At 42.7% G+C, this 23,930-nt stretch overlaps 1 protein-coding gene across 1 annotated transcript; it reads left to right on the top strand.

The window, feature by feature from the left end:
* The first annotated feature begins 1,177 nt into the window (after positions 1-1,177).
* LOC124699995 (E3 ubiquitin-protein ligase RNF185-like) lies at positions 1,178-4,278 on the top strand. Its single transcript, XM_047232200.1, has 2 exons — positions 1,178-1,312; positions 3,207-4,278. The coding sequence occupies exon 2, from the start codon at positions 3,233-3,235 to the stop codon at positions 3,923-3,925; it is 693 nt and encodes a 230-aa protein (XP_047088156.1). The 5' UTR covers positions 1,178-1,312; positions 3,207-3,232; the 3' UTR covers positions 3,926-4,278.
* The last annotated feature ends 19,652 nt before the right edge of the window (positions 4,279-23,930 follow it).

Below are 23,930 nucleotides of genomic sequence, written 5' to 3'. Positions count from 1 at the left end.
TGTGTAGCGCAGCGTGACATCAATTCCTTGCGTGCGTGATATGGTTCGGAGAGCATATTGGTGATAATGGTCTATGCCCTGTATGTAATACTGCTGATGAGGATGTTCTACATATGATTTTTAAATGCTCATAAGCGGAAAATATTTGGAAGGGATTGGGCCTGTTTGATATGGTACGGAGAGCTATTGTGCAAGGCAGATCAGGGTCTGATACGTTGGGTGCTTTGCTCAGTTCAAACAAAGGTGAGGTAGTGGGTTTTGATTCGAACAATCATAGAGAACTAGTTGTTGTGGCAGCATGGTATATATGGTGGTTGCGAAGACGCCGATCACATGGGGAACAAATTCCGCTGGCTTTGAACTGTATTACATCGATCCGGGCTATTACTGCTAATGCGGTGAGGGCAAAGCGGAATCAGAGCATGAATGAAGAGAGGAAATGGGTAAGACCTAGAAGTAATTATGTTAAAATTAATGTTGATGCAGGCTTTTTCCCTGAGGCCCAGGCGGGAGCTACTGGAGTGGTCATTCGAAATGCTCAGGGCTTCTTCATCGCGGCGGAGGGTGTTCTATTACCGCATGTATCATCGGCTGCTATGGCGGAGGCTCTGGCTATGCTCAATGGCCTAAAATTGGCAAAAAATCTGGGTTTCTCGATGGTTGAAGCAGAATCGGACTCCCTGGAGGTCATTCAATATTGTTCGGGGCGGAAGAAATTTGGAACGAAGCAACATCTATTTACGCAGAGATTATGTTAGTTGCGGGCAGTATAGGGGTAGTGGACTTTGTTCATTGTAGGAGGGAGATGAATAAAGTTTCTCATGATATTGCTAGGCATAGTTACAATTTAAATTCTGGATGTAACTGGGTCGATGAACCCCTAGCTTTCTTCTCCGACCCCTCCTAGATGATGTAACAATTCTGTGATTGTGAGGCGGCAAGTTCTTTACGCACTCTTTTCCTTACCAGGATACCGCAGGGGACTGGAAGACTTTTAATGAGGCGGCTTGCTGACCTAATATATTATTTGTTTACCTCAAAAAAAAATTCCTTGCGTGCGTGACTTTTTGCCCTGCCGTTTTGGCAAGAAGTTTCCGTGTCCTTTAACGGGAGACGTCTTTCCCCGTGATTTCAGCCGCGTAGGCGTCCAGATTCTGGAATCTTCCAGGTGTGGCGCGCGTCCTCCCCAATTTTATACGGCCGGGGTCTCCGTCGTCCACCGTGGTTTCGCCGTCGGATCGAATAATTTCCCCTTCCCCCCTCCTCCCCCGCCGCGGTCGCCGGTCGGCCTCCGCTCCCTCGCTCGTCGGAGGTAATGGTGCTTCCTCCACATCAGATTCCGCTTCAAATTCTGCCTTGATTTAGGTCCTAGGTGTGTCGTGCGTGGACGGATTCGTTCGAGGGGATTTTTTCTCGGTCAGTCTGGCGGTCGGCTATCGATCGGCCTCCTGGCGAATCGAGCGGAGGGAGAATCGTACGTTCCGGTGCTGTGATTTGGTTGCGGAGTCGGATCCGCAGGCGCGGCTGTATGGGGCGTGAAATTTTACTTTGGGGGAAATTAGATCTTTTGAGGAGAACAGTCCAGAATCTTCTCCTATTGTTGGAATAGATCGATTCGTTCGGTAATTCCATTTCCTAGAGTCTTTTGTCGAAAACTGATCTTTTGATATGATTTTAAGCTCAAATCGGTCTCGTATCTCTGGCCTTTAGGGGGTGGTAGATGTTCCTCTATGGACAACCGACAGTAATTATTTGTAAATAGACTTTTGCTTGTAGGATTTGAAATATGTAGGTTAGTGGGTTGGTTAATTTGTTTTCTGAATATAATAAGGTTATCCTTTTAGAAGATATTCTAGTTTTCAGAAATAAAAAAACCAGTCACATTTTGGGTGAGAGTTTCTGGTCAGCAGATGACATGTTTATCATAAGAAATAGCCGAATCTCCTGAGTAAATGGGTGGATACCGAAGTATTTATGATCACAATTATCATATGTTTTTCTTATGCAAGGCGATTGTTTTTACAAGAAGGTTTCAACTGTATGGAATATTTCTAGGTGGTTTGCTTGTTAAAGTAACTACTTTGTTCTATGAACATGGATGATGTGAGTTTACCTTGGCCCAGAATTTAGACCCTCTAGTACTTGCAGTCTGGGTAACGTATAAGGCCCAGTTCTTTTTAGCTGCAGCTTGTGCAGAAACTGGTCTAGCTTGAGCGGTCCAAATAAACGGTTGTGAAAAGAAGCTCCACAGAAAACTTGGTCCAGTTCTTTTCGGCTGGTGTTGTCTCAGCTTATTTTGTGAGTGGTACGGTGAAAAATCAAAAATACCCCTGGAAGCAAAATGGATCTGGTAGCTAGTACTGAGTACACCAGCAAAATGAATCAACAAAGATTCAGGTCGTGGCTTCAATCAGACCGGCAGGTTGATGGACGCGAGGAGGTTGGAGACGCTCACGGGCGAGTCCATGGAGAAGTAGATGTGCTGCGGCCTGCTAGGGGGAGGGGCGTGCAACCACCAGAGCCATGGGAGCAGCGCCGGTCGAGGGCTGCAGTAGAGGGAGGACGAGTTGCTCCGCGCCAGGGCCCATCGCTCCGCCCGATCTGGCCGACGAGGTGCAGAGAGTCAGCGTGGCCTGCCCTTCCTCCATGCAATGGAACGGGGTGGGTGCTGGGAACTATTTGGCGGGTGCGGGCGGCGGCCGGAGTTGCCGGCCGCGGGGGTGGCGGCGGCAGAGATCTTGCGAGGAACCCTAGCACATGTGGCGAGGACGAGTCGATTTGGTATGAGTTGTCGATGGAGGAAAATGTTTCAGTTTGGGACTGCCGTCTTCGGTGGCATTTGCATGTAATTAGCCTAAGGAATAGGGGTATAGCCATGTACCGTTTTGGTGGAGCTCGGGAAGCTGTGAAAAGCTGGGGTTCGGTAGCTTCCCCAAATCGTGAAGGAATTGTGGGAAACGCTGTCCACGGAAACGGCTTAAAATCGAGTTCTTTCAGCTTTAGCTTATTTTCACCTCTAAACTGTCTAGAAGCTCCAAAAGAACTGAGCCTAAGTGTCGTTCTGTTGAAGTAAATTCTTTTTCTGCAGAAAACGTATGAGTGACTTTTCACATGTTTATAACTGCTTGTGTTGCACAGGTCTTCTCTTCTTTTGACATTACTACTTCTGGCAGTGTTTCTGACTGTACTATCACTGGATGTTGCAGCTTGTTTCACCCCCGAGAACTGGAAGATGGCTACAAACGTTGGTGAATCAACAAGCGTTGGCAGCAGCGGTGATGCTGCTGGGGGGAGCTTCGAGTGCAATATCTGCTTTGAGTTGCCACAAGAGCCAATTGTAACTCTCTGCGGTCACCTGTTCTGCTGGCCATGTCTCTACCGGTGGCTGCACATGCACGCGCACACTCCAGAGTGCCCTGTGTGCAAGGCCATCGTTGAAGAAGACAAGCTTGTTCCTCTTTATGGCCGTGGCAAGGACCGTGTCGATCCAAGGTCAAAGAACACACCTGGAGCTGACATTCCTAACCGCCCAGCTGGCCAGAGGCCTGCAACAGCCCAACAGGCTGATCCTAACAACAACTTCGGGAATGCCCATGCGAATCCATGGTTCATGGGCATGGGTGCAGGAGTCCCGTTGGCGAATGCTCGGTGGGGTAACTACGCCTTCTCCGCCGCATTTGGGGGTCTGTTCCCTATGCTTAGCTTCCAAATGCATGGTATTCCTGATCCAACTGCCTATGCCCAGCCTGCTGGGTTTCACTACGGGTATGGCCATGGCCATGGGTTCCACGGCGGGCATATGGGGCCTGCCCATGGCGTCCCCCGCCAAGGACCTCTTGGACAACAACAGCAGGCAGATGTCTACCTGAAGGCCCTGCTACTCATGGTTGGAGTTCTTGTGATTGCGAGCCTGCTTGCATTTTAATTTAATTGAAGTTGTCAGTAGTTTGCAGGTGTAATGGTTGTTTGGTGGTAAGAATTGCTAGAATTCCTGGGGTGGTTTCATGGTGTGGGCTTATCGATCTACCAAATGTGACTTAAGTTAGTTGGAATGTTTATACGAAGTGTCCATGGTATGTAGATTTGGATAAGCTTCAACATGTTAAAGCATCATATGTGTTATTTGGATGATTGTGTAATTTGTGTAGCTTTGAGCTTTTGGTGAATGTGATGTACAATTGAGAGGTAGTCTCCTTGTGGGTAGTCTGTATACTGTATCCATTTATACTGGACCACATTTGCAGTACATGTAAGAAGTGTCTTGTTTGCACCAGGTCATTTCATTCATTCCACAGTAATTTAACCTTATTTAATTCATCAAGTAAACATGATATGTTGTACTACAGTGGTTCTTTTTGACGAAAAACAAATATGTTTTTGGTTGAGCACTTGAGAGCAACCTCCGTTCTTTCTGAATATCGACCATACTCACCTTATGTTTGGACAAATCAGCACCTACAGTCATCTCTCCATGTTGCATATTTCATTGTCTTGTAATGATGATGTTGCCGCTCCAAACCTCTGTTGCACGTGCAACAGAACCTGCAAATTTGGCACGGTCGAAAGCAGTTCCGATGCACCACCACGCAAGATTAGCATGTTGCGCCGACCACACTGATGAAAACAAACCTGAACTGGATTTTTGTATTCCAGCCGTGCACGCTGCGTGATTCCCCATTTTCACAGTTCATTGCTCAGTTTTCTCACGCCGATAATTTGACAGCTACACCTCTCGTCTATGGATGCGGCACATGCTTCTTAGGGTACGCTCATGTGGACAACTTTGCAGGGAAAATCCATGGTTTGTACACAGATGGAGACGGAGGCACTGGATTGGATTGGGGAGTGTAGATCTGATCCGCAAGCTACACTAATAGTCACCTTCCTTGATCATCCAGATTCTTTTTGATCAACAACTTCTTTAATGAAGCTACAAAATATAGTTTGGTAAATGAGCAGAGAGCAATAGCAATTGGACAAACATACCATGCACAGGTCCTCAACCAAGAAATGCTGAAATAGAGTAGCAATTAAACAGAGCGTGTCAGAGACTCGCCAGCCGATGTAGTAATAAACTTATCAACTTGCAACCTCTATCACATCTGTCACCCCTAGTACCCCAAATCTAGTGTAGTGTTTCAATCAAACATCACCAAAGATCAGTAGACAACACATGAGCATGTAGGCTGGGTATGCATTTTCAACACAAGAGGATATATCAGAAAATATTATCAACTAGTTAATATTTAAGCATCGAACCAACAACAGTGTCTAAGGTTCCAAGCTCGCAAAACGTCAGCTTTATTTTGGTAATTTACAGCCATTTAATTTGTTGCCTACAAAGGTTGAATTTGCCTGTCAAATTAGCAACAGCCACAAGCACATAGACAACCTTTCTTAAACTGAGATGAAAGCACATGGTCGTATTTTCAGTTGTGAAACAAAGTTGAGTTACACATAGTGACATAGGCGAGAATCCGATAGAGCATATGAAATGGTTTGTACGTACAGGCGATCAGTGGAATAGCCACAACCTCTGCCCGCGTTGCGACCAGTTGACGGACCAAGCTAGTAGGTACTACAAGTGTGCTTCACTTGCTTCTTTGGTCGATGTGTTTATGTATGTATAACTAAATTAGTCAGATAGCTGAGTTTTCGGGTCATACTCATACACTCAGGTTGAAGTTAGAACTTACTATAACTCGATGGTGCCGCCATGTGTTAGGATTTAAAGAATTGCTTATTCGAGATTCCCCCCCCCCCCCCCCCTTTTTTTTTAGGGTGTGCCTATGTCTCAGTTGACTGAGATTTTCTTAAGTCTCAGTCAACTTAGAAAAGTGCAACTACAGTTCAAAGAAAAGTGCAACTCGGTTCAGTTGCACATTTTTATCAGAAAAGTGCAATTGCACTTTTTTAACAGAAAAGTGCAACTCAAAGCACATTTTTGTAAATGACTTAGACTTAAGAAAATCTCAGTTGACTGAGACATAGCAAAACCGTTTTTTTTAACTGAGAGATTAACCCCTCTGTTCAATTTTGGGAATGAACTTTCTCCTGAACAAACGCATCCATAGAATCTAGATGTATCTTTTGGCCTTGTCTAAATATGTTCCTCATCAATAAATAGTCACACTTGAATCATTTTGTTCTCGTCTCTCGTGACGAGCGGTAATCGAAGTACGCTTGGAGATTCTCGGCTAACAGTTAGCGAGGAGACTTTGATGGGCAATTCCTACCTGAGTTAAATCCTTCTGATGTGGCTCTCTTACCAAACATCTAGCACTCCATTATTCCAACATATCTACCCCTTTTTGTAGCGTTCCTTTACTACTAACCAGTCACCAGCCACCCTTCCCAACTCACGGTTTTATATCTCGATTTTCATGGAAAACCTTCAAGCATGCTAGGCAAAGGTTGTCTCTTCTTACTTTCCTGGTGTATGAGCATTTTCTCCTATCCCGTCACAAGTTTGGAATAAGAAGCATCTGGAAATACTATGGTAGCGAGTGATATAAGATACGGGCTAAGCTGGATTGCATCGGATCTTGGCATGTGGTATGCGGCGCCTGGATTCTTCATGTCGGTGCATCTCTCCATTAGCTAAGATCCGTAGTACAAGTGTCGGTGAACAAATTTCACTTTTGTCTTTGGTTTCACAGATTTAGCGAATGATTTTATCTCCAAATGTATGTCTTTGAAAATTTAAAGACGAAACCCGATCTACTAAAACAGTGGTGATGTATGACCTACAACTTTGTACCAGTTGTTTTTTCAATTCAAAGGTACTCTAAGGAGTACGGTTTGCAACAGTTCGTCCGTAGTACAAGTGTACAACTCAGTTATACTGTCTCATGAATCATGTCACTCACATCTGCATTTTCTTCTTTGAGAACAATGAGTTATCTTATAATTAGGGTGACTTTCATAGGCACTCCCTTTGTTTCAGTAAACTAGCATAATGACCCTCGCAAATGTGAGGGAAACATGTTCATTGTGTTGAAATAAAGTTTCAATGTCATGGATATCATTCTTTTTTATAACATATAGTACACTATCACAGCCTCTGCCCGCGTAGCGACCAGTTGACGGACCAAGCTAGTAGGTACTACAAGTGTGCTTCAGTCGCTTCTTTGGTCGATGTGTTTATGTATTATAACTAAATTAGTCAGATCACTGAGTTTTCGGGTCATACTCATCAACTCAGATTGAAGTTAGAACTTACTATAACTCGATGGTGCCGCCATGTGTTAGGATTTAAAGAATTTCTTATTAGAGATTAACCCTATTTTTTTTTGAACTGAGAGATTAACCCCTCTGTTAGTCATGTATCTGCGGTTGCCATTTTGGCAATGAACTTTCTCCTGAACAAGCGCATCCCTAGAATCTAGATGTATCTTTTGGCCTTGTCTAAATATGTTCCTCATCAATAAAGAGTCACACTTGAATCATTTTGTTCTTGTCTCTCGTGACGATCGAGTGGTAATCGACGTACGCTTGGAGATCCTCGGCTGACAGTTAGTGAGGAGACTTTGATGGGCAATTCCTACCTGAGTTAAATCCTTCTGAGGTGGCTCTCTTACCAAATATCTAGCGCTCCATTATTCCAACATATCTACCCCTTTCCGTAGCGTTCCTTTACTACTCACCAGTCACCAGCCACCCTTCCCAACTCACTGTTTTATATCTCGATTTTCACGGAAAACCTTTAAGCATGCTAGGAAAAGGCCGTCTCTTCTTGCTTTCCTGGTGTATGAGAATTTTCACTTGCCCCGTAACAAGTTTGGAATAAGAAGCATCTGGAAATACTATGGTAGCGAGTGATATAACGTACCCGCTAAGCTGGATTGCATCGGACCTCGGCAGGTTGTACCTGGCACCCAGATACTTCATGGCAGTGCGAATCGACATCAGCATACGGAGATGGATGTCATCAGGCCAAGGAGTATCCGGGTGGCTGGAAAAGAGATGACTGGACATCTGGAATAGCAACCGCCACTGCCTGCCTAGTGATCTCAACGAGGTGTAGACCAAGCTACTAGTACTACCTGGGGTAGGAGATCTTCATGCTTTGATCAATGTAAGTATGTAAGTGTGTAACTACTAGACAGATTGGTGCGTTTTTGTTCAGGTCATAGTCATACACTGATGTAGAACTCGTAATGTCTTGCGGCCGTTAAGGTGAGCTCATTTTCCCACGATGCCTCTGTAAGCGACTGCTTCATAGGGTCATCAAAATTCCGTGCTTTAGATTTTCATCCGGCCATTCTTCTATTTGAATTGCCAATTTTATGCTATTTGAGTTCATGCACCCTGTCTCAAAGGTAAAATAAGACAAAGAGAGAGAGAAAATGGCAAGCGTGTGTGTCTATGTCTAGCATTGGCCCAAAAGTTGACCAACGGCTTACCTATTAAACCCGTCAAAGTCAATTTGATTTGTTGGATTGCTCTCCTTTGTGAGACATGCATAAGTATACAAGATTTTAGGCACATGGCTTCTCCATCATATCGCACCCGAATGAACTTCAGTCGTGGTGGAGACCGATGAGGCACGAACAACAATGTTGAGAAAGCATAGGAGGTTTTCCATGTTTGAAGTAGGAGGCTTGTAATATACTGAGTTGATAATTAACCCATGGACCCGGCTTATTCTCTATCACCAAATTTCACTTTTCTCTTTGATTTCACGGATTAAATGAATGATTTTACCTCCAAATGTACGTCTTTGGAAAATTAAAGACGAAACCCGATCTACTAAAACAGTGTTGATGTATGACCTACAACTTTGTACCAGTTGTTTTTCAATTCAAAAGAACTCTAAGGAGTGTTGCAACAGTTCATTCGTAGTACAAGTGTACAACTCTAATGTGTTTGTGTTGAATTTTAGTGTACGAGTTAGGTTACGTTTGGACTCTGAGTTTTAATATGTAATGTTCGAGTTGGACACGAGTAGCCTAGGCATCCCATATAATGTGAGGGGCACCACATTTGTAACCTATGACGACTATGACGACTTGATAGCAGCATGCGCGCAAGGGGAGACGCATGCGCGCAAGGGGAGCCGGCGATTTGTGCCGGAGATTTGTGCATGCGCGCAAGGTAGTCAACACCAAAAGTGTTCACCTTGATGAGGTCTTGGATGAGGTGCAAAGTGTTGAGAGGGTTTGGTTTAGAAATCTCTTAATACAGAGGCTCAAAGTAGGTAAGATGTTAAAATTGGCAGATTTGACCATTATCATATGTGAGTGAATTTTGCTATTCTTTTGATTTGATTTGTGTTTCCTTGATCCAAAAAGTGTTATTAACTGTTTAGTTATGTTTCCAAACCATTGGCACAAAGCATAATGGCCTAGGTTAGAGTTTTGCAAAAATAGCCATAGGCTCATATGAGGTGATATTCTTATTTTCTTTTTGTTTCACTTGATTCACTTAGGCATGGTTTAGGGTTCATTTAGGGTTAGATTGGGTTTAGTAATGGTTCACAACCATTTTGGTAAAGTAACAAGGGCATAGGTCAAGATTTGTAATTATGGCTATATGCCCACATATGTTTTTTCTTTTATTTTGTTTTGTTTTTATTGGTTCCTCTTTGGTTTTGAGAAGGGTAGGGTTTAGGGTTTAGAAACATGTTCAAAAGATCAAACAAACTATCATGGCAAAAATCACATCATGCATACTTGAGTACTATGCATATCAAGTGGTTCAATTAAAGTTTTTGTTGGCTCCAAAATTTGAAATAAGTGAAATTCATTTTCTTCTTTGTTTTAAAATTTGGGATGTTACAGCCTCTACCAGCCATGGCGTCGACTCTTGAGATGGTGGCGGCTAGGTTTGGGGAGAGAGGCGCTAGGGTTTGTGTGTGAGAGGGACGATGAGAGGCGGCCCTTTTAATACGCGGGACGGAGGCGGGGGAGCGGTGGCGCTCATTGATACGTCCAAAACGTATCTACTTTTCTGAACACTTTTACTATTGTTTTGCCTCTAATTTGTGTATTTTGGATACAACTAACACGGACTAACGCTGTTTTCAGAAGAATTGCCCTGGTGTCTCATTTTTGTGCAGAAAATCAACTTTCAGGAAAATCCCCGGAAATAATTGCAATGGGCCTATTTTCACAGAAGACCTACGAAGCCAGAAGACGAGACGGAGGGGGGCCATGAGGTGCGCACACCACATGGCGGCGCGGTGGGCCCCTGGGCCGCGCCGCCATATGGTGACGCCGCCTCGGCCAGCCCCCGACGCTCCCCTCTGGACTACTTAAAGCCCTTGACCTAAAAACGCACGGGGGTTCGACCAATTTGCCAGAAGACATCCAGAACTCCGCCGCCATCGAAAACTCTACTTTCGGGATCAGAAACTCCGTTCTGGCACCCTGCCGAGACAGGGAATTGGAGGAGATCATCGCCATCATCGCCACCGACGCCTCTCCATCAACCATCCATGCTTCCCCCATCCATGTGTGAGTAAATCCCCGCTGTAGGCTGAAGGGGATGGTAGGGATTGGATGAGATTGTTCATGTAATAGCCATAAGATTGTTAGGGCATGGTGCCTAGTATCCGTTGTTAGTACTTTTATGATATTGTTGCAACTTGTTATGCTTAATGCTTGTCACTAGGGCCCGAGTGCCATGATTTCAGATCTGAACATGTTATTGATTCATGATGATATTCATTGTTTTATGATCTTACCTGCAAGTTGTATACACATATTGCTGTCCGGAACCCGAGGCCCCAAAGTGACATAAATTGGGACAACCGGAGGGGAAGGCTGTGATATGAGGATCACATGTGTTCATGGAGTGTTAATGCTTTGCTCCGGTACTCTATTAAAAGGAGTACCTTAATTACCAGTAGTTTCCCTAGAGGCCCGGCTGCCACCGGCTGGTAGGTGATACGTCTCCGACGTATCGATAATTTCTTATGTTCTATGCCATATTATTGATGATACCTACATGTTTTATGCACACTTTATGTCATATTCGTGCATTTTCTGGAACTAACCTATTAACAAGATGCCGAAGTGCCGCTTCCGTTTTCTCGCTGTTTTTGGTTTCGTAAATCCTAGTAACGAAATATTCTCGGAATTGGACGAAACAAAGACCCGAGGGCCTATTTCGCCACGAACCTTCCGAAGACCGAAGAGCATACGAAGTGGGGCCACGAGGTGGCCAAACCACATGGCGGCGCGGCCAAGGGGGGCCTGCGCCGCCCTGTGGTGTGGGCCCCTCGATAGCCCCCCGACTCTGCCCTTCCGCCTACTTAAAGCCTCCGTCGCGAAACCCCTGAGGCGAAAAAACCACGATACGGAAAACCTTACTGAGACGCCTCCGCCGCCGATCCCATCTCGGGGGATTCTGGAGATCTCCTCCGGCACCCTGCCGGAGAGGGGATTCATCTCCCGGAGGACTCTACACCGCCATGGTCGCCTCCGGAGTGATGAGTGAGTAGTTCACCCCTGGACTATGGGTCCATAGCAGTAGCTAGATGGTTGTCTTCTCCTCATTGTGCTTCATTGTTGGATCTTGTGAGCTGCCTAACATGATCAAGATCATCTATCCGTAATACTCTATGTTGTGTTTGTCGGGATCCGATGGATAGAGAATACCATGTTATGTTAATTATCAAGTTATTACATATGTGTTGTTTATGATCTTGCATGCTCTCCGTTACTAGTAGAGGCTCTGGCCAAGTTTTTGCTTTTAACTCCAAGAGGGAGTATTTATGCTCGATAGTGGGTTCATGCCCGCATTGACACTCGGGACAGAGTGACGAAAGTTCTAAGGTTGTGTTGTGTCGTTGCCACTAGGGATAAAACATTGGCGCTATGTCCGAGGATGTAGTTGTCGATTACATTACGCACCATACTTAATGCAATTGTCCGTTGCTTTGCAACTTAATACCGGAAGGGGTTCGGATGATAACCTCGAAGGTGGACTTTTTAGGCATAGATGCAGCTTGGATGGCGGTCTATGTACTTTGTCGTAATGCCCAATTAAATCTCACTATACTTATCATGACATGTATGTGCATTGTTATGCCCTCTCTATTTGTCAATTGCCCGACCGTAATTTGTTCACCCAACATGCTTTTATCTTATGGGAGAGACACCTCTAGTGAACCGTGGACCCCGGTCCATTCTTTTAATACTCGAAATACAAATCTGCTGCAATACTTGTTTTACTCGTTTTCTCTGCAAACAATCATCTTCCACACAATTCGGTTAATCCTTTGTTACATGCAAGCCGGTGAGATTGACAACCTCATCTGTTTCGTTGGGGCAAAGTACTTTGGTTGTGTTGTGCAGGTTCCACGTTGGCGCCGGAATCTCCGGTGTTGCGCCGCACTACATCCCGCCGCCATCAACCTTCAACGTGCTTCTTGACTCCTACTCGGTTCGATTAAACCTTGGTTTCTTGCGAGGGAAACTTGCCGCTGTGCGCATCACACCTTCCTCTTGGGGTCCCCAACGGACGTGTCAACTACACGCATCAAGCAAATTTCTGGCGCCGTTGCCGGGGAGATCAAGACACGCTGCAAGGGGAGTCTCCACTTCCCAATCTCTTTACTTTGTTTTTGTCTTGCTTTATTTTATTTACTACTTTGTTTGCTGCACTTATATCAAAACACAAAAAAAATTAGTTGCTAGCTTTACTTTATTTACTGTCTTGCACTCTATATCAATAACACAAAAAAATTAGTTACTTGCATTTACTTTACTTATTTCATCATGTTTCCTTTTAATTTTACCGCAAAGAACATACCGGTAGGACAAGGGTCTATAATTGGGAGGAACAATATAGAATTTTTTTTCACCCATGTTAGTACCGTTGAAGATTTTGAAGATAGACACTTGGTAGAACTTGCTCCTACTTATGAAATTGCTGCTGCTGCTTTAGTTCGCTTGTTGGAAACTAAATTTGTTAATCTCAATCCTATAATCCAACACATGTTTCTTACACTTGGTGAATTTAATATGCTTGGTTCTCATACTAATTTTGTTAGTCTCCTTGAAAAAATGGATATGGATAGGATAAGGTACACAAATAATGCTAATGATGGTGGGGAAATCAAAGCACCAATACCATGTAAACTCCTAGCTATGAATGATGCACTAGAAAATAACTATGCTTGGCTTGTTCCTGAAAATTTGTTTGATGAGAGTAGCAAGCCCAAGACTAATGAAAAGGGAGACGCTGAAACTTATGTATCCAATATACTATGCATGGTTGAGAAAACTCCAAACCCCGCTCGTAGGTGCACCACCCTTTGATGTTACTTGAGTTACACTTTTCGCGCCTAGCTGAAAGGCGTTAAAGAAAAGCGCTTATGGGAGACAACCCATGTTTTTACTCCAGTATTTTTGTTTTATATTTGAGTCTTGGAAGTTGTTTACTACTGTAGCAACCTCTCCTTATCTTAGTTTTGAGTTTTGTTGTGCCAAGTAAAGTCTTTGATAGTAAAGTAAGTACTAGATTTGGATTACTGCGCGCAGTTCCAGCATTTCTTTGCTGTCACGAATCTGGGTCTACCTCCTCGTAGGAAGCTCAGAAAATTAAGCCAATTTACGTGCATGATCCTCAGATATGTACGCAACTTTCATTCAATTTGAGCATTTTCATTTGAGCATTTTCATTTGAGCAAGTCTGGTGGCCTAATAAAATCCATCTTTACGGACTGTTCTGTTTTGACAGATTCTGCCTTTTATTTTGCGTTGCCTCTTTTGCTATGTTGGATGAATTCCTTTGATCCATTAATGTCCAGTAGCTTTATGCAATGTCCAGAAGTGTTAAGAATGATTGTGTCACCTCTGAACATGTGATTTTTTTATTATGCACTAACCCTCTAATGAGTTGTTTCGAGTTTGGTGTGGAGGAAGTTTTCAAGGATCAAGAGAGGAGTATGATGCAATATGATGAAGGAGAGTGAAAGCTCTAAGCTTGGGGATGCCCCGGTGGTTCACCCCTGCATATTTTAAGAAGACTCAAGCGTCTAAGCTTGGGGATGCCCAAGGCATCCCCTTCTTCATCGACAACATTATCGAGTTCCTCCCCTGAAACTATATTTTTATTCCGTCACATCTTATGTACTTTGCTTGGAGCGTCGGTTTGTTTTTGTTTTGTTTTGTTTGAATAAAATGGATCCTAGCATTCACTTTATGGGAGAGAGACACGCTCCGCTGTAGCATATGGACAAATATGTCCTTAGGCTCTACTCATAGTATTCATGGCGAAGTTTCTTCTTCGTTAAATTGTTATATGGTTGGAATTGGAAAATGCTACATGTAGTAACTCTAAAATGTCTTGGATAATTTGATACTTGGCAATTGTTGTGCTCATGTTTAAGCTCTTGCATCATATACTTTGCACCCATTAATGAAGAAATACTTAGAGCTTGCTAATTTGGTTTGCATATTTGGTTTCTCTAGAGTCTAGATAATATCTAGTATTGAGTTTTGAACAACAAGGAAGACGGTATGGAGTCTTATAATGTTTACAATATGTCTTTTATGTGAGTTTTGCTGTACCGTTCATCCTTGTGTTTGTTTCAAATAACCTTGCTAGCCTAAACCTTGTATCGAGAGGGAATACTTCTCATGCATCCAAAATCCTTGAGCCAACCACTATGCCATTTGTGTCCACCATACCTACCTACTACATGGTATTTATCCGCCATTCCAAAGTAAATTGCTTGAGTGCTACCTTTAAAATTCCATCATTCACCTTTGCAATATATAGCTCATGGGACAAATAGCTTAAAAACTATTGTGGTATTGAATATGTACTTATGCACTTTATCTCTTATTAAGTTGCTTGTTGTGCGATAACCATGCTTCGGGGACGCCATCAACTATTCTTTGTTGAATATCATGTGAGTTGCTATGCATGTCCGTCTTGTCTGAAGTAAGAGAGATCTACCACCTTAATGGTTGGAGCATGCATATTGTTAGAGAAGAACATTGGGCCGCTAACTAACGCCATGAATCATGGTGGAAGTTTCAGTTTTGGACATATATCCTCAATCTCATATGAGAATAATAATTGTTGCCACATGCTTATGCATTAAAGAGGAGTCCATTATCTGTTGTCCATGTTGTCCCGGTATGGATGTCTAAGTTGAGAATAATCAAAAGCGAGAAATCCAAAATGCGAGCTTTCTCCTTAGACCTTTGTACAGGCGGCATGGAGGTACCCCATTGTGACACTTGGTTAAAACATGTGCATTGCAAAGATCCGGTAGTCCAAGCTAATTAGGACAAGGTGCGGGCACTATTAGTATACTATGCATGAGACTTGCAACTTGTAAGATATAACTTTCATAACTCATATGCTTTATTACTACCGTTGACAAAATTGTTTCATGTTTTCAAATTAAATAAAAGCTCTAGCACAAATATAGCAATCGATGCTTTCCTCTTTGAAGGACCATTCTCTTTACTTTTATGTTGAGTCAGTTCACCTATCTCTCTCCACCTCAAGAAGCAAACACTTGTGTGAACTGTGCATTGATTCCTACATACTTGCATATTGTACTTGTTATATTACTCTATGTTGACAATTATCCATGAGATATACATGTTACAAGTTGAAAGCAACCGCTGAAACTTAATCTTCCTTTGTGTTGCTTCAATGCCTTTACTTTGATTTATTGCTTTATGAGTTAACTCTTATGCAAGACTTATTAATACTTGTCTTGAAGTACTATTCATGAAAAGTCTTTGCTTTATGATTCACTTGTTTACTCATGACATTACCATTGTTTTGATCGCTGCATTCACTACATATGTTTACAAATAGTATGATCAAAGTTATGATGGCATATCACTTCAGAAATTATCTTTGTTATCGTTTTACCTGCTCGGGACGAGCAGAACTAAGCTTGGGGATGCTTGATACGTCTCCGACGTATCGATAATTTCTTATGTTCTATGCCATATTATTGATGATACCTACATGTTTTATGCACACTTTATGTCATATTCGTGCATTTTCTGGAACTAACCTATTAACAAGATGCCGAAGTGCCAGCTTCTGTTTTCTCGCTGTTTTTGGTTTCGAAATCCTAGTAACGAAATATTCTCGGAATTGGACGAAACAAAGACCCGGGGGCCTATTTCGCCACGAACCTTCCGGAAGACCGAAGAGCATACGAAGTGGGGCCACGAGGTGGCCAAACCACATGGCGGCGCGGCCAAGGGGGGCCGCGCCGCCCGTGGTGTGGGCCCCTCGACAGCCCCCCGACTCGCCCTTCCGCCTACTTAAAGCCTCCGTCGCGAAACCCCCGAGGCGAAAAAACCACGATACGGAAAACCTTACCGAGACGCCGCCGCCGCCGATCCCATCTCGGGGATTCTCGGAGATCTCCTCCGGCACCCTGCCGGAGAGGGGATTCATCTCCCGGAGGACTCTACACCGCCATGGTCGCCTCCGGAGTGATGAGTGAGTAGTTCACCCCCGGACTATGGGTCCATAGCAGTAGCTAGATGGTTGTCTTCTCCTCATTGTGCTTCATTGTTGGATCTTGTGAGCTGCCTAACATGATCAAGATCATCTATCCGTAATACTCTATGTTGTGTTTGTCGGGATCCGATGGATAGAGAATACCATGTTATGTTAATTATCAAGTTATTACATATGTGTTGTTTATGATCTTGCATGCTCTCCGTTACTAGTAGAGGCTCTGGCCAAGTTTTTGCTTTTAACTCCAAGAGGGAGTATTTATGCTCGATAGTGGGTTCATGCCTGCATTGACACCTGGGACAGTGACAGAAAGTTCTAAGGTTGTGTTGTGCTGTTTCCACTAGGGATAAAACATTGGCGCTATGTCCGAGGATGTAGTTGTTGATTACATTACGCACCATACTTAATGCAATTGTCTGTTGCTTTGCAACTTAATACTGGAAGGGGTTCGGATGATAACATGAAGGTGGACTTTTTAGGCATAGATGCAGTTGGATGGCGGTCTATGTACTTTGTCGTAATGCCCAATTAAATCTCACTATACTTATCATGACATGTATGTGCATTGTTATGCCCTCTCTATTTGTCAATTGCCCGACTGTAATTTGTTCACCCAACATGCTTTTATCTTATGGGAGAGACACCTCTAGTGAACTGTGGACCCCGGTCCATTCTTTTAATACTGAAATACAAATCTGCTCGCAATACTTGTTTTACTTGTTTTCTCTCGCAAACAATCATCTTCCACACAATTCGGTTAATCCTTTGTTACGAGCAAGCCGGTGAGATTGACAACCTCACTTGTTTCGTTGGGGCAAAGTACTTTGGTTGTGTTGTGCAGGTTCCACGTTGGCGCCGGAATCTCTGGTGTTGCGCCGCACTACATCCCGCCGCCATCAACCTTCAACGTGCTTCTTGACTCCTACTGGTTCGATTAAACCTTGGTTTCTTACTGAGGGAAACTTGCCGCTGTGCGCATCACACCTTCCTCTTGGGGTTCCCACCGGACGTGTCAACTACACGCATCAGTAGGACAATAGATGTTGTGCAAGTTTCTCATTGCGAGCACGTACGACTATATACGGAACACATGGCTATGGTTATTTAGTACTTGGATACTGTTTTATTATTATCTGCAAATGCCTTGTCTTGATTATTCCATGAGTTATCTTATTCATGCAGCGCCCGTTCATCCATCCCTATGCCTACAATATTTTAATCCTGCTGTTTACTATAATCACTACTGCTGTTTTTATTACACTGCTGCTTATATTTCACTACTGCTACTGCTATAAAACTGTTGCTACTGATAAACTATTGCGAGCAAGTTTGTTTCCAGGTGCAGCTGAATTGACAACTCCGCTGTTAAGGCTCACAAATATTCTTTGGCTCCCCTTGTGTCGAATCAATAAATTGGGTTTTACTTCCCTCGAAGACTGTTGCGATCCCCTATACTTGTGGGTCATCAAGACTATTTTCTGGCGCCGTTGCCGGGGAGCATAGCTTTATTTGCAATTTCACCTGAATTGATATTGTTCGCTGCAAATCCTCCATCATGGATAAACCTCGCGATGCTAAAGTCGCCATATTACCATCCACTACAAGAAAAGGTACAACTCTGAGTACCTCTGCTGCTCTTGATTCACCATCTGTGATAAGTCAACTTGTTTCACCACCACAAGCTTCACATGCTGGTACTTCGCCGAATCTGAAAATTCCTCTTATAATTTTGATGATGCTTCTACTGTGCTTGATGATAATGGTTCATTAGGTCCTTTTCTAGATGCTACAATTGCTAGGTCTAGACAAATTGAAAATACTGAAATTCCTAATGAAAATACAATTACACCTGTTAATTCACCTGAGTCTGTTGAATACTCTAGTGATGATCTTGATGAAGATTATGTGGAACTTGATGATGATTTTATTGATAAATGTAATGCTACTACTGGTGCAAGTAACATTAAAAAGCTTCTTGCACAACGTCGTTGTTAGATATAAACTGTCTCCTGATCCTAAATTTGCCACATCTCCTATAATCATTAAGGATAAGGATTATGATTTTTCTCTTGATTTATCTCATATATCTATTGTTGAGAAAAAACCTTTTTGTGGTACTGAAAAAGAAAGTGTTGTAGAGCACATGATTGAGCTTTCTACTTTGAGTAGCTTGTTTTCTGATGATATCAAGAAGCGTACTTATTTTGTTGCTAAAAATTTTCCTTTCTCATTAAAGGATGATGCTAAAACTTGGTATAATAGTTTGCCTCCTGATTCTATTGATAGTCCAAGTGGTTTGCTTGTTCTTTCGGACATATTTTCCTGCTAGTGCTCAACATATTGCTTTGCAGAAAATTTATAGTTTTGACCAGGAAGATGGAGAGAAATTGCCTGAAGTTTGGGCAAGGTTTTGCTCTCTTCTTAGAGCTCGGCCTGGACATGATTTGGAAAAGCATGACTTAGTTGATATATTTTATAGTGGACTAACCATTGAGTCTAGGGCATACCCGGATAGTTGTGCTGGTTGTGTTTTCAGGAAAAGAACTCCAGACGAAGCTGAAGAACTAATGGCTAGAATAAGCCAAAATCATGATGATTGGACTACACCTGAACCAACCCCAACACCAATATTGAAGAAGAGGGGTATGATTGAATTGAATGATGAAGATATGAAGGAAGCCAAGAAATCTCTTAAAGAGAAAGGTATTAAATCTGAAGATGTGAAGAATTTACCTCCCATGGAAGATTTATGTAAGATAACTCTCCCTTCATCCACAATTGAGGTACATTCTCTTCTGTGGTGACCCGGCATACCACTGCATGGTGTAGTATGCAAGTCTGATATAACACCAATGAAACACCGTTCCACTAGTATTATATCGCTCAGAGTGGTACAACAGAAACATATGCGGGTCCAAGGCATGTCTATAGAATTACAATATTGACTCGTTACATAAGATCATCACAGCCTCCTACTTTACAATGAGGTAAAACTGCAAATAACTCCAGAAGAACGACTCGTAGACTAGTCTTATCACGAACTCTATTTGTAGAGTATTTAACTAGCTACAGAGGCTATGAATAGATTTTAGCTAAATAGGAGCTAAGTTTAGGAAGCTAGTTCCTTTCTACTTCTTAATCTAGGTTTTCTCCATGGTGGATGTGGTATATGACTCTTCCGGCAGATTTCTGTCCCTTGAAGTGGTTGATGACTCCTCGGTCTTCGAGTTGAACTCGGAGATCCTCCTTATGGCCTCCATATCTAAGCAGGGATTTAAGAGTGGGATGAGTACGAGCGTACTCAACAAGTTCATTATAGGAAAGAGGTGTTTAATGCACTAGCTACGGCATTAGACCGGAAAGTCTAATACCAATGCAGGTTTTCATAACCATTTCTTCAAAAGGGTTGCTTTTATTCGAAGAGCTATGTCCGTCAGCCTTCACCGGTTTACTAGAACTTCATGGAGCTCCTTTCCGGCCGCGTTCGCAGCTTCCATATCCCGGAACAGGGAGTGACAGTCACGGTTCTTTACACTCGCAGAGGTGTGTTGCTTTACCCATAAGAGATCTTAACCTTGGTGCCACCAGGTGTACATTCCTGTCCACACTTCCTTTGGTGTGAGGCCCGGTATAAGGTCTAGCCAATCATGTTCCTCCGCTACCTCGAACACCCACCCTTTGTTGCATGCCCCGACCCTGGGTCCTCGCCGGTCCCATTATTCCCGTAATTTCAGGGTGGACCCCGACCACGACAACGAGTTTGGGACTCGTTAACCAAACTCCTTCGCCGGTAGCCGCAACCCATCATAGACCACATTACCGTGGGGAATTAGAAGGGGATCCCCACCCACCAATTGTTCCGCAAGCAGCAACCGTCTACGGTAAGCAACGGCTATACCGTGGGGAATTAGAAGGGGCTCCCCACCCACCAATTGCTCCGCAAGATACAACCGTCTACGGTAAGCGAATCCGTTGATGAACGAGAGGGGGAAACACTTTTGACTACTCCGTCCCACTCCGGATCTTATGGTTAACACGGGTATTACGGCACAAGAATCACTGGCGACATTTGTTGTTTAATCCTAGATGGATATTAACCCTTGCAATGGAACCTCCACCATATCAACACAATCCATGGTTCCATTGCCCACCACATAGTCATATTCATAGTTATGAAAGTAGTGGTTTTGGTTTTTATGCAATAGTGATAATCATAATACTTTGCAAGTAATTTGATAGAAATACTCAAATGACATGAGCAAGTGATGAACTTGCCTTTCTTGACCGCAAGATTATGCAGTCAAGGTCTTCGATACACAATAACTCCAAATTCTGAAATAGCATCATCGTCCGTTAAGGACGATGTTTAAAAGATTGGCAAGGATGCAATAATGCATAAGAATGAGATGCAATCGCTCTAAGCGTGACCTAACCCCGATGATTTAGGATCAGTGAGTTGTAATGATTAGTTCAGGGTGTGTTGCACTTTTAGAGTGATTCACAAACAAGGTTCTTATTCAGGGTTGTGTTGTTTTAGAATTATAAGCAGGTGGCAAAATAAATAGTAACAATCATACACAACCGTAAATAGTAGATGTATAATAAGTAAAGAGCAGTTGTCAATTTTAAGTCCTATAATACATGGTTGATGATTACTTATTATATAATTCAAAAGAATAACTTTTGAAGAACATGTTCTTAAATAAAGAACAAGTATGATAATTAGGTTGAGAGGGTTCTATGGTTGACTATGGTTTCAGTTAGTTTCGGAGTAAGTATTTGATGGATCACAACCTAGGTGGATTCCTCGATTACTAGGCTTGTATTGTTGAATTAAGCCTAAACATCTTAATTACCAATAGTTGCTATCAAGGTGGCATACCTTGTTGGTGATAGTTGGCTAGGGTTTATAGGTCCTTATAAGCGGTGGTTGATGATGGTTCTTTATTTACTTCAAAAGAATAACTTTTGAAGAACATACTTCTTAAGTAATAAGAAGTATTACAATTAAGGTTGAGGTTGGCTTGTATTAGCTATTGGATCTCTAAGTAGAGAATGGTTGGTTCCAAAATAGGATGGTTCGTAAGTATCTCACACTAGTAGGGTTTAGTGGAACAGGGTTATGTAATGCAATATAGTAGGGATGGTTGCTGTTAGGGTTCATCACAATGGTGTGATGATAATTAAAGTTACTTCAAGATGATAATTCTAAGGATATGAGCTAGGGTTTGCATTTGGTTGACCCTATTTGATCAACCATGTTGGATAGGGATGCATATATGGGATACTAAATGATTGATAAAAGAACTCCTACATTTTATGTGGACATGGTAAGTATTTATTTGCTAATTATGGTTCTATGGATCAAAAGGAAAATATCATGATCACTTATCCTGACCTAGGTTTTAGGTTAGAAACAAATTAGGGTTCATATGAATAAATGGAGCTAGGTTGCCTAATGGTATTAGGGTTTTAGGGTCCCACATGAAATGGTGAGTTCCTAGTTTTCTACCATATGGAATTAGGGTTTCTTAATCACCATATAGTTCTATGATTAATAACTTCATGTTAAAGCTGAAGTTATTAATAACTTTGAAATGAAATTAATATTACATTTGACATCTTATTATTTTTGAACAATTAATAATTAAGATAATTATTAATCAGGGTTTAATTCCTATTAATAAAGATTTAATAAGTTCCAAATAAATAAAATTAGTTTTAATGTTTTCTATATTTACTTTACAGGGGTTTTTATTTATTTTATACCCTTTTTCTAATTATTGAATTTTAATTGAATTTAGAATTAAAATTAAAGGCTTAAATAAGAAGTGTTAAATAATTGAAATTTTATTAAAAATAAAATTTTCATTTTATATTTTTATTGGATAGAGTTTTCTTTTCTAAGAATTTTAATATCTCATTTATATTTTTCTGACTTAAATTGGATTTTCTAAATTTATTTGAAGTTGCGGAATTTACTGGAATTAAATTTAAAACAGGATTGACTAAAGCTACCCGGGATTCTACCCAAACAGCCACTGGCTGGTGGGTCCGTGTCCATGCTGGAGGCCACATGGCGCCGAGGTGGCAACCTTGTGCCATACCGGCGACCAGTCGTCGACGGCGCCGGCGTTGGAGGCCTCCCGCGGACCCGTGCGTGTGCTCAATCGCGAGAGGACATCTAGGCGAACCTAATAGTGGTGGCGCCGCCGGCCAATCGTCACCGGAGCTTCGCCGGCGACGAGGCCGAGCGGAAAAACTTGCGGGTGTACGGTGCTCGGGGCGTTGCGAGGATGCTAGGGAGAGGGCTAGGAGGCTCCGGGGGCTCGCAGCTCACCGTGAGCATGACGCGCTTGACGGCGTGGCTTGCCGGGGCCTATCTCGCCGGAATCGCCCGCTCCCGTCGTCGGAGAAGACGAGCTCAACGGCGAGGCTACAGCTCGCCCGGCCCGATTCCTTTTGCATCGAGAGCAAGTCGAGGACGGCGGAGACGATGGTGGTCACAGCGGAGCTTGGGGCTTCCCCAATCGGCGGCGATGGCCGGTGTCCTGTCGACTAGGGTTTCGGCAAGAGGGGAAAAATGGAGTGAGGAGGAAGAAAACGAGGCAGAGGTTCGTCGTGGGTTAATTATAGGGCTCCAGAGACGAGCCTCGTCACACCGTCGATGAAGGAGGGGTCGACAGCGAGAGAGGAGAAGAGGAGCACGGCGTGCTGCTGGCGTCCATGCGCGAGGAGAAGATGAGGATGAACTCCTCGTTTTATTTTGACGAAGAGGTAAGTGGGTTGGCGTTGGGCCATGTCTTGGGCTGTGTTCTGGGCCAGTGCTAGGCTCGGCAGCTGGGCTGCTGGTGGGCTGTGGCGGCCAGGTAAGGTCCAGGTGAGCCCCTCCTCTATTTTCATTTCTATTTTTATTTCCTATTTTCATTTCCTATTTGTATTCTGCTTTTAATTCAGATTTTAATTGCAGGTTTCTTACGTTGTTAATTCCATTAAGTTGTATAGCAGTGATTATTAAATCATTCTTTCCTTTTGGAACAAGTATTTTATATTTGAATTATATTACATACTTGTGTTTTATTCAAAATAGCACATAGACATGATTTTGTATTTTTATTTTTATTTCATGTCTCACTTGTGAATCAATTTATTTAGATTGTTATAGATGAGGTTTTCAACTCAAATTATTTTAGAGGTTGTTAATAAGACTTGGCTTCTATTTGATGAGTGATTGACTTACATGTGATGTTATGTGAGCACTAATTTATTAGGGCTTTTCTAATTTTCTATCATAACCCCCCTTTAAGTTTATTGCTATTGTTATACTTTAACATCACCATAAAATGCCTGGAGTAAAGTATTACTCTCTTCATGGTTTGATCTTGGTTATAGGAATAGGTGGTTGATTACCACACATGGGTTTCAATTGTGATTTTAAGCACTAGATGTTTCTGAGGTTTAATATGTGAAGCATA

This window comes from Lolium rigidum, chromosome 3, assembly GCF_022539505.1.
Source record: "Lolium rigidum isolate FL_2022 chromosome 3, APGP_CSIRO_Lrig_0.1, whole genome shotgun sequence".
Taxonomy (NCBI): Eukaryota; Viridiplantae; Streptophyta; class Magnoliopsida; order Poales; family Poaceae; genus Lolium; species Lolium rigidum.
The sequence above is the reverse complement of the archived record's forward strand: the minus strand, read 5'-3'. Positions and strand labels throughout refer to the sequence as shown.

Coding starts and splice junctions, on each gene's coding strand:
- LOC124699995 (XM_047232200.1), top strand. CDS start 3,233: ATGGCTACAAACGTTGGTGAATCAACAAGCGTTGGCAGCAGCGGTGAT.